Source organism: Ursus americanus, chromosome 7 (assembly GCF_024610735.1).
Source record: "Ursus americanus isolate L20-20 chromosome 7, mUrsAme1.1.p, whole genome shotgun sequence".
Classification (NCBI taxonomy): Eukaryota; Metazoa; Chordata; class Mammalia; order Carnivora; family Ursidae; genus Ursus; species Ursus americanus.
The window spans coordinates 22,215,794-22,230,303 of NC_142133.1; the positions used below are offsets into that span (position 1 = coordinate 22,215,794).

At 40.8% G+C, this 14,510-nt stretch overlaps 1 protein-coding gene across 2 annotated transcripts in view; it reads left to right on the forward strand.

Annotated features, from left to right (window-relative positions):
* ACYP2 (acylphosphatase 2) overlaps window positions 1-12,054 on the forward strand; it is a 150,834-nt gene extending 138,780 nt beyond the window's left edge. Inside the window, exons 4-5 of one of the 2 annotated variants that reach the window (XM_087863400.1) lie at window positions 3,304-3,363; window positions 11,455-12,054. In XM_087863400.1, the coding sequence (XP_087719526.1) occupies window positions 3,304-3,358 (55 nt within the window). In that variant the 3' untranslated portion in view covers window positions 3,359-3,363; window positions 11,455-12,054. The remainder of the gene's footprint in view (window positions 1-3,303; window positions 3,364-11,454) is intronic. The other variant, XM_045787975.2, reaches the window with a different exon arrangement.
* Window positions 12,055-14,510: the final 2,456 nt, after the last annotated feature.

Sequence of the window (14,510 nt, forward strand, 5' to 3'; positions counted from 1 at the left end):
CTCAAAAGATTGATCTATTCTTGCTGTCTGTGTTGCTTCACTTCCCCCTCACTCCTAAAGCCATTTCATCTGGCTTCCACCCCCACCACGTTACTGAGGCTGATCCTGCTAAGGTCCCGAAAGCGTTTTTCAGCTCAGATTTTAGTTAGGTCCCAGCAGCATCTGGAAGTTGACTTCTCTCTCCTTCTTAAAAAATCCTGGGGCCTGGGTTTTAACACCACACTTCGTGGCTATCTCCCTGTTCACTGGTCATTCCTTCCACCTGTCCTCTGCCCACCTCTCCTTTTCCACCTGACTCTTCAAGGTTGGTGTTCCTTGGAATTCCGTTATAGTTCTAGAGCCGAGAGAGCACAAGAGTGCTGCTATCACTACAGATTAGTGAAAAACAAAAACCTTCTCATCTTCTGTACCCCACGGTGTAGAAGTCCGTCCAGCTCTTGTTGACTGAACAGCAGTGGTGGGCTGGGGACATTGCCTTGCTCAGTCATGGTTCCAAACTCCTCCTGGTGCCTTTCCTCGACTGAGGAGGAGCTAGGAACCGTGTTGCCCTGATCCCTTGCAGCTGGAGTCTCAAATGTGTTGGAGGTTTCAACCATCAGCGGTCCTCATGTGAAACTGGAATTTGAAACTCCTCTAGGTGGAAAGAGAGGCAGGGGAAGTGCCGGAGTCATCCATTTAGCTAGTGTGAGGGTCTAGCAGATACTATGTGGCTCTGGAGCCAACGATCCCGGTGGAACTTTCTGAGGCCTGGCACACCGTTAGGGTAGCCTGTTCATTAATGCGGTGATTTCAGTGACAGCCTCCTGATTCCCAGAAGTTCCCCCCATGGCCTTGTCACACACAAAAATTGTCCAAGGCTTAGCAATGGAGATTAGGGGGTGTCTTTCAGGGAAGTTCTGGTTATTGTCTAGGAGGAACTCTCAGGAATTTACCTATTCTATAAAGATGCGCACCTTTGATTTTCTACTAACTAGGCTATTTTAGAACTCTAAGGTAGGAATTTACTTGTAGCAAATGAAAGAAATGCAAATACTTCTTGTTCACAGCAAAGCAAATTACTTTTTTTCTGGTAGATACAGAATTGACTTTTGCCCTAAAGAAAAGGTAATCCCAAACGTTTTTTGTATTGCTCTAAAACTACACTAATAAGGGAGCCCCTAGTCATCTGTGGTTATTGGGCACTCTCGGTGTGGCAAGTTTGAATTGAGAGATGTTTGCAAGTGTAAAATACACACCAGAATTCAAAGCCTTAGTATGTAAAATAGCTCGTTTCATTCGCTGTTTGTATGAATCATATTGAAATAATATTTTGGATATATTGAACTAAAAAAAATATTGTCAAAATGAATTTCACCTATTTATTTTTACTTTAATATGGCTCCTTGAAGATGCTCGTATGACAGCTGTTGAACAGTCCTCCCCTGTAGAATTTCAAGCGGGTTCACCTCGCTTAGCCAGATGAGTCCAGCGTCCCTGATTGTATGTATGTTTGTATACACACATGTCTACATGTGTATGCATCTCTAAATTCTCTTTTGAACCAGATAGAACCTAGAAGATGTTCTGTCATTAATGAATGCCTTGAGTAGAAATCTTTGACACAAGTCATTTTATGACTTGCAGGAGAATCTCAGTTTTAACATTTTACTCTTTAGCAACCAGTTCTACAGAGTTGCTCCAACAGGCCCGACCTAACGTCCTTCCAGCCCTCCTACTGACTTCGTGAGGACCCAATTCCCTACATGAAATTCCCTTCCAAAAGAGCTAAGGTGGTTTTCTCGACCTGCTACAGCGCCCTGATCCGATAGCTAACGACGAGGGTTTACTGTGTTCTGAATACTGCCTGAAACACTCGCAGATTCTCTCATTTTGTCTCCAGTCACAACTCAGAGGCAGGCCGTGTTCTCCTTCTTGAGGCACTGAGAGTTGAAGAATCTTGCCCCACTCGCTCAAGCAGAATTGATCCCCAAGCCCACCTCCGTTCCCACTGTGCCACTGTCTCTTGTCTTTCCCTTAAATAAAACAGAAAGGAGAGGGTGTCTGTCACTTGGCTAATCCCAAAACGGTGGTAGGACAGAGAAGCCAGAGGCTTCGGTCCTGCCTCTTCTGCCCCCAGGCCCTGGGATGCGGTTGTCGGATTGGTTGTCGGGTTTTCAGAATCCGGGGTAGCTCCTCCAGACTCCCCCAGCGGAGGAGGTGGATTGACACCCCCCCCCCCCAGCGGAGCAGTAACTCCAGCAGGTTACTAGTGGAATTGCACTTGAAGTGTGTGACTGACCGTCCCAGAGCTTGCTTAAGAGGCTCCCCACCATCCTTGGCCAAGACAGAGGACAATTATACTGTAATAACTGCTAATAAGGGCTTCCTGTGTGTCAGATGTTGCGCCGGGCAATTTCTATACATTCTCTTTAATTCATTCAGGAACTCAGTGAGGTGAGGGTTATCCCCATTTTAAAAAGGAGTAATCTGTTTCAGGTTGATTATGGAAGGGCTGGGATTCCCTTGAAAATCACTGAACTCTTCTGCTCATGGGCTACATATGACAGAAATTTTAGACATTACAGGTGATACTTAAAGAATGCGGGGGGAGGGTGTTTGGGGTGCCAATCCTCTCCACAGTTGGAAATCCATATATGACTTTGGACTCCCCAAAAACTTAACTGCTAATCCCCACTGTTGACCGAAGGAAGCCTTACGGATTACAGAGAGAGTTGATTAACACATATTGTGTATGTCAGATTAGAGAGTATATATTTTTTAAGATTTTGAGAGAGAGAGCATGAGCTGGGAGAGGGGCAAAGGGAGAGGGAGAAGCAGACTCTCCTGCTGAGCAGGGAGCCCTATCCGGGCTCAACTCCAGGACTCCACATGACCTGAGGTCAAGGCAACCGCTTAACCAACTGGGCCACCCAGGTGTCCCTGATTATATACTATATTCTTAAGCTAGAAAAGCTATTAAATACATTTACAGTACTATGCTATACAAGATTCTCATATAAGTGGACCCGTGCAGTTCTACTTCATGTTGTTCAAGGGTCAACTATATGGTAAGATACCATTAAAAAGCTTATATTGATAATGAAGAAGTCTGTGCTGTTTGTCCACATGTAACTGAATAAGAAACGTGCTTAAGAAAGAATAGCAAAAATATTATGTACTCTCCTTCCATTATTAATGCTAGTTTAAAAGCTTGAAATGGGCAGGCAACTCAATATTTTCCAGCATGCACCACGTTTGCTTTTAATTCATTAGCTGTCTCTTCTTCCTGTCTGCTCTCTCGCTATGGTCTACATTTTATACCAGTGCTGCAGAGATACCCGAAAGGACTATTCTGCTCCACTTCAGACCCAGGAAATAGAACTGGTATGAATTATTAATAGTGTTGGCTTTCTAGTGCTTTAATTCCACCCCTTTGTTTCAAGAAGGATATTAGTTAAATGGAATTTTTCTTATCACGCCAGGAGCTCACTGCATTCTGTAGGAAACAGTAAATGACTTGAGTAATAGAAGAGCCAGTCCTATGTTGATTTCCACTTGTACCTACGAGGGATTCTCCATCCATTCCACTCCCTGTATCCTTATCAGGGATAGGTTAACAGGGCAAGGTTTTCACTGGGCTCTTCGGAGCCTTGGGCTTCCCCAGAGGTGCTCCAGCTAGAGCTGGGAAACGGGGGCCCGACGGGGAGGTTGTGTACCTCACCCCCAACCATTCCCTAGCTTCAGAGAAGCACTTCACTTCTACAAGCATCAAACTTGCATGCAAAATTATGTTGGAAGAAAGGACTCTTCTTTTTAAAAAGCTTAAAAATCCTGAATACAACTACAACAATAGATGTTTGTACATCTCTGGGATGCTAAGGACAAAGTCTAAAGATTTTTGATAATTACAATATCTGAGGATATACAACCAACTGTGCCCTGAACTTAAATGGTGGCAGGTCATGTGACTGGGTTTGCAGGATGGTCTTGGCCTTCCGGGGGAGTTCTAATAGTCACTCTGTACCCTGGATGAAGTCAGTTACCATGCTATCTAATGAGTAGACTTAAAATCACGAGAACTGCAGTAATATTTGGGGGCTGGCAAAAATAGGTGAAGAGATTCCACAAAAAAAAACCTGGTCCACGTGCTTACTCCCAGGTTATTAGGTCCGACCCACAGACCTCCAGCTTCCTCTAAGAGGATGAATACAGTCATTACTCGTTGTTTCATAGGGACTGCCATGGATTTTATCATGGTTCTGTAATAAGAGCAACTATCTGTTTCCCTTTCAAAGTGTGTAAAAAACGGGAGTGTTTTGTTTCATGTGAGATAAAAATCAAAGAGTTAAAAGGTCAGGCCCAGGGATCCCTTCTGTGTGTGGACTGTGGAGCACCCTATAAATGCCCCCTTTTCTCGTGCACGGAAGCTGTAGGCCAGAAGGCGGCAGGCAGGTGCCGAAGCTGGATTCATTCAGTACGTATTGTATTTATTGAGTGCCCACTGTTGTCAGGCATCGTGCAAGATGCTGAGCAGGGAACAGTGAGTCAGACTCCTACTCTGCCTTAGAATTTGCATTCTAATGTGGAGGCGGCACGTGGTGAACACATCAAGAATTACATAAACATGGCAATTACACAATGTGAGAATTCCCATGATGCACACAAGAGTTGGGGGCAGGGTCCCTTTGAGACAGGGGCAGTCAGCAAAGTGTCTGTGGGAGGGTAGAAACCTGAGTGCTTTTTCGAAGGACACAGCTGGCCTCTGTGCTGGTTGCTGAGGCCACAAATGCGTGGCGTCTGCTGTACTTGATAGCCCAGTGTGCGCCATCCGCACGGAAGAACCAGAGAGCCACGGAAGCCCCGAGGGGACCCATAGTTGGGGCCTGCCTGAGGAGGAACGGAAAAACTCAATGCAGTTAATTTATTAAATGAATAGATTTTTCCTCGGTCTTCTAACATTTTATTCATTTTCTTTTACGCAAAGATAACATACATGCAAGATCATTGTCTTTTGCCATTCTGCACAAAAATTCTTACAACGATGTATAATCCTCATCAAACATTGAGATACATCCATAAGGAAATCTCTTAATATTCTTACTTTATTGTTAAGAACAACAATGATTTTGGTAAAAGAGCTAAACTTTATAGAAGTGAGTTTCATTTTCAAAATCTCTACATACACCATTTAAAACAAAAGTGAAGGGAGAACACGATTATCAAGTAACATGACTCCTATTAATAGAATTTTCCATTTACATCTTATCCTTCCTTTATTAGCTGAACCTTATTTTTTTTTAAAGCCTATCAGTGGGTCATATTTCTTAAATAAAAATACCTGAAAGATACATACACACAAAGCAGATTGAGATTTACAGCAGAAATATTGGACTTCAGTGTTGTTCAAGCAAATGTAATTCACTCATCCATCCATCCATTCAGTATTTATTGAGTCTGCTAACCTAATAGGTAAAATATGCTGGAGCCAGAGCCATGCGTGCTGGCCCCCTGCCTGGGTGAACACTCTTCATGAGTCTTCCTTTACGTACGAAAGCAATTCTCTCAAAGGCACAGAAGTAGCCAAAATGTGCTTGATAGCCTACGGTAAGGAGTAATTTGAGATTATCCAATCAAGGTGATAAAAATGGATTAACAGGACAAATTCTGGAGAACTACAATTGGGTGGTTTACCTCGGAACCCCAAAGAAAAGAAAACTCTTCTACCAAGGAACTTAAGTAAGGCGTCCGATTCCAGTGAAGACCTCACTCGTTTCCCTAGGTACCAGTTCAAAATAGCAAGAAAAATAGAACATAGTTAAAGTATTATCAGGAAGTATGACCTGAATTAAGTAAACTACCAAATTTTGATGAGGAGCATGAAGACGTGAACAAAAGCAGGGAAAATCGTTACTCTTGATGACAAGATTAAATGTAAGAATGCCAGTTCTTTCTGGATTTTAAAAGGAGATTTGAAAGGATTAGACAAAATTATGCTGAACTCTAGTAGACCTTGAGATAAACAAGGACAATTAGAATTATTAGGTTAGGGGCTGGGGAAGTATAGGGACTGCTGAGCATTAATATATATTATAAGGCTGTAAGAATTAAGATAGTTTGATGTTGGTTTAGGGATTAACCAAAGGTACCAATGGAGTCAAATAGAATGTCTAGAAAAATATTCAGGCATAAACACAGATTTAGTCTATGATTATAGTTCTGGGGGAAATGTGTAAGCATTCAAAATTAAGACCTCTTTTTCATATCATGCAATCACATAATTCCAGATGGATTAAAGATTTAAATATAAAGGATAAAGCCATACTTTCAGTTAAAGATGTTACATTTGGAACATACGCATTTGCTTCTGCTCCTACCTAAACCCCACTTGAGTATGAGTAAAACTAATATTTTAAAAAGGTTTAAACACCCACAAGAACAAAGAACAGGAGAGAAAGCTACAAAACGTTGAAAAACAAGGCAAGAAAACTTGGGAAATTAGCAGACGGACTAGTGGTCACGCTGACCTGAATGGTAAGCATCCAGTGGGGGAAGCGGGGAAATGGCCCTTTTAACACAGTGGAAACCCCCCAAGCCTCAGGCCACTGGAAGGGGACAGAAAGGTGGGGTCAAAAATTCAAGGATTTAAAATTTGTTTAATAAGCTGTGCTCTCCTACCCCTACACTGCAGAGTAGCTTCCCCGCCTGTCTAGGTGGAAGCTGGAGTTTCATGCTCTGGCCAGGGTCTTCTAGGCACAGTTGAAAAGAGATAAAACAGGTATTCAGCGAGAGTTACACAGTGAATACTGAGGCCTTACCCTTCTTCCCAAAGAACACAGACAAACTGATAGAGTCTAGGCGGGACATTGGACATGCCTTCCCTGGAAGATTTGCCTCATCCAAGAGAAGAGATACAAAGATACCAAAATTGGAGGCTCCCCAATGAAATGGTTTATTCACCTCCCTCTAGTAAACCTAAGACCATAGCTCTGAAGCTGGCTAAAGAGAAGTCCATTCCAGATTGGAGGATGGGGAGTCCTGCCTTCCATTGTTCTCTCTAGGAAACATCTGCTTGAATTGCTAACTCTGCCCCTAAGATGGGATGTCCCTATGGAGAATCCTTTGGCCCAGTCACTGATTCCTGGCCCCACTGGTCTCACCATACTTGTAGAGCAGACGTCTAAGGAAGCGCAGCACAGGCAGGCGGGTATGCTGCTGCTGGGCATCTGGTCACCCTCAAGGGCTCTCCCATGGCAATTATTAACACCTTTTCACTCTAATTCCGCAACCCTACTTCACCTCCATTAATTCTTAGTAAATTACCATACCTCTTACTCTACTAAGAAAATGGATGCTATCTTACGTCAATACCTCTTCATATCCAAGTTGTTCTCATTTTTTTTTACCCTTTCTCTTCTATGCAGAGATGTATCCTGTTTTCTAAATCTAATGAGTCTACTTAACGATCCTGTTTCTCCCAACCTGCCCTGGGGCCAATTACCACTTCTTTGCCTTGTACCTTCCATTCATTCCCTCTACCCACTTGTGAGAATATGTGCAGCAGTGCTGAGATGGGCCACTCAGGCTCCCTTTCAGGACTGAAGGACTTATTTTCCAGATGCCGGGAGTGCTGGTGCAAGGTGGCCCTCAGCCATCAGCCTACTTCAGGCGTTGACTCAGCAGAACGAAGTCACCACACTAACGGTCACACCTCCTTCTCTGGGGAGCTCTCCTTTAATTACTGGCTCACGTGGGGGATATCAAGACCCTGCTTTCTCACTGTGAATTGAGACATGCTGAAGGGTCTTCCCAGCATCAGAGTTCCTCATGTGTCAGTTGAGGTCTTCAGTGAAACTGCATCTCACCCAGCTTCTCCCTCAGTCCAATCCTGTCTACTTTCCTTGCCTCCTACAGGTCTTGAACCTGAGGGCATCCCTACAAACTAGTCTCCATCTCAGAGTCTGTATCCCAGGCTCCCTTCTCTGTGACATCAAGTCTGTAAGTAATGGACATTTACAAATTTGATAGGTGGTGCCAGATTGCCCTTTTGAAAGGCTATACAAATTCACATTCCCATCAGCAATCCAGAAAAGTGCCTCTTTTCCCATACCTTAACTATCACGATTAGATATTATCAAATTTTCAAACATTTGCCATTCCCTAAGCAACAGATGGTGTCTCATTCTTGCTTGATTTGTGTTTTTAAAATTATGAGTAAGAGTGAGAATATTTGCACATATTTATTGGCCATTTATATTTCTTTCCCTTCCATCTGTTTATGTTCTTTGACCATTTTTTTATTAGATAGCTATCTTTTATGTATTGATTTTTAAGTGCTCTTTGCATAGTAAGAAAACTGCAAGAAAACTGCAAATAAGTTTTCCAGTTTGCTGTTTGTTTTGGCTTTGCTTAAGACATTTTTTGACCATTCAAAAGTTTTACCTTTTTAATTAGTTAACATTATCAATTTTTCCCCTAATGCTTCTTGGTTTCCTGCCATGCTTATTAAGTTGGCATTCCTATGCTAAGATTTGGAAAGTTCTCTAGTATTTAAAACTTAGCTTCAATGTCACTGCTATCACAAAGCTGTCCCTGAGTACCTTGTCCAGAAATAAACCCCATCCAATTCCTTCCCTTTATATTAAAACCACATTACACATCAGATTCCAAATTACAGTTATTTTTATCATTCTCCAAACTCTTCCATTAGTTTCTGAATTACTGAGGGAAGAAACCTCATTTTAGGTATCCGTGTATGCATTCCAGTCTCAAGGATATGTCTTGAATACAGTGCTACTTAAATATTTATTGAATCAAAGTGAATTAACGGGTACTGTTTGATTATGTGGTTCTTAACTAACACCCTTCATGAAACAGGTGAAATTAAAGCACTTTAGCTAGAACTCCTAGATCTGCCATCTCCAGCCCTGAGCCACACCTATAAAGGGCTGACTGCAGGAGGAGCATACGAGTGAAGTCTTAGGACTTGCAAAGTGACAGGTGACCTGAACACGCCTAGGTAAGTACGCAGGTCAGGCAAGATGCTTCCTACAAACAGGGGTGGATGCTTGGAACCACGGTACAAGGTGGCCCTCCGTATGATACCAACACACACTGTAAACACAGCTGAATCTCCTAACAGCACAGCCATTCTGCCCCTACCAGTGGCATAGATTTCTCCTTGGCCATACTTCTGGCTGATGAAGTTCTTAATGGTGTTGAAGACTAGCTACAAGTAGGTAGTCAGGCTCTCAACTAGCTAAATACTTTATCATCCTAGGTGGATTAGTCTTGCAACTCAGAGCCATTAGTAGTGGTCCTGGATTCACTGGTTTCAACCGCTCTCCTCTCATTCTCTCTTGGCCCATTTAAATACAGCTTTCACTCCACCAAAACCATTCTTAGGCCATCAGTGACCAGCGTGTTGCCAGTGCAATGTTTAATTCTCAGTCCTCACCTTACTTGACCTGCCAGCAGTAGGGACCCTGCTGATCCCTCCCTGCTCCTGGAAGGCTGCATTTGATTCCTGGGGCAGGATGCCCTTGCAGTTCTTCTGGAGGCTTCTTTTCTCTGCTGGTACTTCCTCTGCTTCCTGGGCTCTGAACTTTGCACCATCCTCACCTAAAGCACAATCCTCAGAACTCTTCCCTTTTCTATATTCATGTCCTTGGTGATGCCATCCAATCTTATGACTTTCAGTACGGGCCACTTGCAGACAAATTCCGACTTTATCTCCTCCAGCCAGACACAAAGATCCACCTACATGTGCGACGTCTCATGCAGAGGTCTACTAGTTATCTCAACGTCAACATTCCAAAACTGACTTCTGATCCCCCTCCCCCCACCACCAATCTGCTCATCTCACGGTCTCTCCACTTCAGTGAATCACAACCACAACCAAGCAGTTTTTCACCAAGAACTCCAGTGTCATCCTTCCGTCCTCTCTTTTCCTCACACCGTGTCCAGTCTGTCAGCAAATCTATTGACTGTACCTTCAAAACACATCCAGAAGCTGATGATTTGTTACCACCACCACTGTTACTACCCTGAGCAAATTACGTATCTCTTCTCTTTCCTCATCAGTAACTTGAGAGTCATAATGGACTGTGTAACGTACAGGGTTAATGTGTGGATCAGAGTAAGAGTCTACGTAAAGAACTTCGCACAATGCTGAGCAAACAGTGCTCAATACATTCTCGCTTTTATTATTTCTCTGTTTCAGACAAGATTTCAAGGAGATAGGACTAGTAAAATTGAAGCCATTGGCTCCTTTTCATAATAACGGAATTTTATTGTCAACACATGCAATTTCAACTTTTAAGATTTTAACGGAGTTGAAGAAAGTAAGATGTGTTACTGGACTTAGCTTCTAAAAAGGACAAACATGAAAATTTACCTTACCGCAAAACTGTCGTAAGAGCCAGAGAAAGGCTTAAATAGTACAACGGCAATTTGAGTCATTGGAATTCTCTAGCCTGATTCAGAGTAATTTTCAGCTAATCAGACTTTAGCCTAGAAAATGTTTTTAATTCAAGGTTATATGAGATTGATACTTGATATTTCACAGCTGTGTATGACAGTAGCCTCGCAGCTTGAAAGAACTTTGGGGCTATGAGCAAACTTGTCGACTATTCCTACAGCAACAGCTGGAATAACAGCCATCACTTGTATAAAATTAGCTCCTATTGTTTACTCGTCATCCCAACTAATTGTTATTAGGTAGAAAGAGTCTGGAAAATCTTAACAGTAATATCTGAAATGTCAACAGTATTAAAATAAGCCTGAATTGAATAGGAAGCATCTCAGATAAGTACCCAAAGGCATAAATTAGACACATATATATATATTGCTAATAAAGAAAAACCGTTGCACTACAGAAGCAGAAAAAGTTCCACAGCATTTAACATGTCCCTTTAATGTAGTCACTTTGATAATATATGTAGTAAGAAATGGTTTTTTGAATAGATAAGAAAATGTTCACCTAATTTCATTTAAATGTTTGTGGAAAATCACATTCTTCATACTTTTTTTTTCTTTCAGTCTGCACAAATATAGATCTTTGTAGATATATTTATATGTATATTTATATGTATATTTAAGTCATCTACCATGTGCTGGGTAATGAGAAAAAAACAATGATGAATTGTTTTTATTACTTAACTCTTTGTAAAAATATAATCCTTTTAGATATAAGAGCTAGGTTATAATGGCTTTGGATGTTTTAAGACAGGGGAAATAACCCCAATATGAAATCATCAGTTCACTGTGCTTAATTTGCTTTTCTTTGTCCGTATTTAATTATGTATTAAACTCTCTGGTACTCTGATATATACGTGATGTATATAATGGAACAAAATTTATATTTCACATTAGATGCAAAAGTTACTTAGTAAACTCCCATTGCGACCTGGGATAGGATCATTTTAGCTAGTCTATATTCATGTTATATGCTAATTTTTATTTGTTTATTTTTTGTAGGATGACCTGGCTGAGTAGAGTTGGAAGTCCTAGTTCTCGCATTGACCGCACGAACTTTTCTAATGAAAAAATCATCTCTAAACTTCAATACTCAAATTTTAGTATTCGATACTAAGAGAAATAAAAATTTTAATGCTTACATTGCACAACAAACACTAGATATTAAGTCTATGTATTAGGATATTAGTAGCAGAGTAAGTTAAAAAAGGGACTTTCTGTTCTGAAAGCAACAATAGCATGTGTTACTAAAAATGTCTGACACTGAAATAATTTTACTCAACTATGTTTTTAAAAAGTAAAAACTTAGCATTATAAAATAAATGTCATTACAAAACATTTAATATGAAGATTTAAACTTGTCTAATGGAATCTTTAAGTGTAATGAATGTTCTAGCAAACATTTGACTAGGCATAAAATAAAGCTAACCATTTAAAAATTAAAAATTATTGTCTGAAATGAATTCTAAAACCTTCTGCATAAAATTTGTTATTGAAGTTGAGTAATTAATATAAAGAACCAATCATTAGATACAAATGTATGATGATTAGTATAACCATAAAATCCTAGCAATAAAAAATTAATTTCTAAAATCCTGGTTGAGACATGACTCTGTATTTAGCTTGGAGATACTTGATGCTTCCTAGGAGCTGTATTCTGTATAGTGATCAGGGGAGTGATTCCAGTATAACAAGCAGCAAGATTTATGTCAACAACTATCTACAATGGATGGCCTATTAACCAGAAAAGGAACTGAGAGTCTAACTGAATCATCCTATCCCCTAACCTTGACCTATCATTTGGGGATTTTCACATGTAAATGGTAATTAAGCAACAGAATATTCTAAGGGGAAGGTTCATTTCTATACCATAGAATTATACTATCAAAAAAGGAACACCTTTAACTCCAAATACTGGGGAGTTTCAAATGTTATAAGTATATACATGCATACAGCCTTCAAGGATTTCCTCATTTTTATAGCAATGGAATCCTTCATGAAAACAAAATTTTCTATGAAATACACAAAAGAAATGAAAAAGCACAACTAGTATGATTGAAGTGGGCATGGAGGTCCCTGGATCCCTGCACACTTGGTCTCACTCGCTCTCCTGCATCTTGTCTGCCTTGCACAATTGCACATCCCCTAGGAGTACACATTAGAAATGACCATTGAACCTATGGAACCAATCTCCACTGCTCCTCTCCACGGCATAGAGAAAGACTGCAGGCCTCTCTCCTTCACCTGCTGCAAGATGAGAACCGAGAGAAGGAAATGAAGTGGGGCTGACATTGTTCCTTTGAAAGGTTAACTCTATGGATAATGGTAATATTGGTATCAAATATATGCACAACAATACAACACTAGCAAATGACAAGGATATTTTTTAAACTTTCCAAAAACACTTCAAGGAATAAAGAACTTTCCCGTTACTCTAATGTCATCATCATGTTGAGTATTATACGCATCGAATATTATACAGGAGACTCTATTGCGATACTCATTTGAATTTTGGTCTTTTGTTTAATATATTATTAAACAAATAAAAATATAAAATATATTTTAAAATATTTATTTTATTAAAAAAATAAAAAAATATTATTAATATTTTATTTCCCTACTCCTGGTTGAAGGAAGAGAGAAAAGCCTTCATGTTTCCTACGCTCAGGGAAGGCTTTGGTGCTAGTCTCCTGAAGACAACTTCTCTTCCAAGGTTTTACCTTAAAGAGCGCATGATGCTATGAGTTGAGGACAAAGACAAACACTAGGCCCTTAGCAGGGAGAAGAGAAGCAGAAGTGGCAAGAGCCAAGGGGAGGAGATGATCAGCCAAGGCTTCGGAAAGGGACCAGTGTAGGTTTCCCAAGAGATGGAGACCTGCGTCTTTTTCCCCCAGTGGCGCCTCTGCAGGATGGCTGCGCCTGAGCAGGAAACAGCTGGAGCTTCCAGAGAAGCGGGATCCCAGGCCCAGGGAGTCCTGCACCAGGCGAGATTCCTGTCCCCAAAGTGCTACAAAGCATCCTGCCACAAGGGACCGTGGTGGCTGGGACAGTCGTCCTGGTAACTGGAATGGACTGGGAACCAGAAAAGTCTTTCCTGAATGTTCTCTCTTGCATGAGACCCTTTACATGGTCCTTCTGGAAGAGGGTAGAAAACCCCAGGGATGACTGAGAATTAACTTCCCACCTCTCAGGATGGGGCTTGAAATGGGTTTGATTTGATTTACAGAAAACAAAATTTCTTGCACACTCAAGTTTGAAACAAAATCTGTATCTCTTTACACATAGAAAGGCTAACTGATTTTAGAAAAATACCATCTCAGAAGTGACACCAATGTGTCACTTTTCTTTTTTTTTTTTACCTCAACACCCTCTGCTAATTCCCTTCCCAGCTCTCTTGATAAGAAAATCATACTTCGCCGGCACAATCTTCTAACCGCACAGAGTGAATCACATTAGTCAAGGTTGCTTAGTAATGAACACATAACTAAATTCTATTACTGGATGAAGAATGTTGTAAATAATGATTAAAAGTCAGTGTTCATGAATGGGTAGAAAGCAAGAGAAAAAAAAGGTAAAACATTTTTAAACATGTGTTCTCGAGACCAGATAACACATCTTACCAGTAAACTTGCTATGTCAGATTTCACAGTGAACTCACACAGGGAATTTTGAATTTACATATTTTAGATATGAAGAAACCTTGACAGGTTTAGTTTTGTCAGAATCAGACATTTTAAAAACCAAGAAAACAAATTAAGCAAAAGATGGGTATCTGCTTCAGTGAAGACCAACGAGGGGTCGTGATACTCAACGTGCCCACACCCGCAGAATCGGGCTATGATTTGTAAAAGCATATTAATATTTTTTTATATTCATATGAAAATGCCTATCTTTTAAAAAGCTAGTTCAGGAAGTAAAGCTTAGTACAATCCTCTAGGTTGGAGGGAATATGCAAAGGAGAGACTCTACCAGGTGGGGTGAACAGAAGCAGCTAGAGCGTGGGAGAGACATGAGATTTTCTCACGAGGAAGGGTATGGGCTTCTGAGCTTGAGAAGAA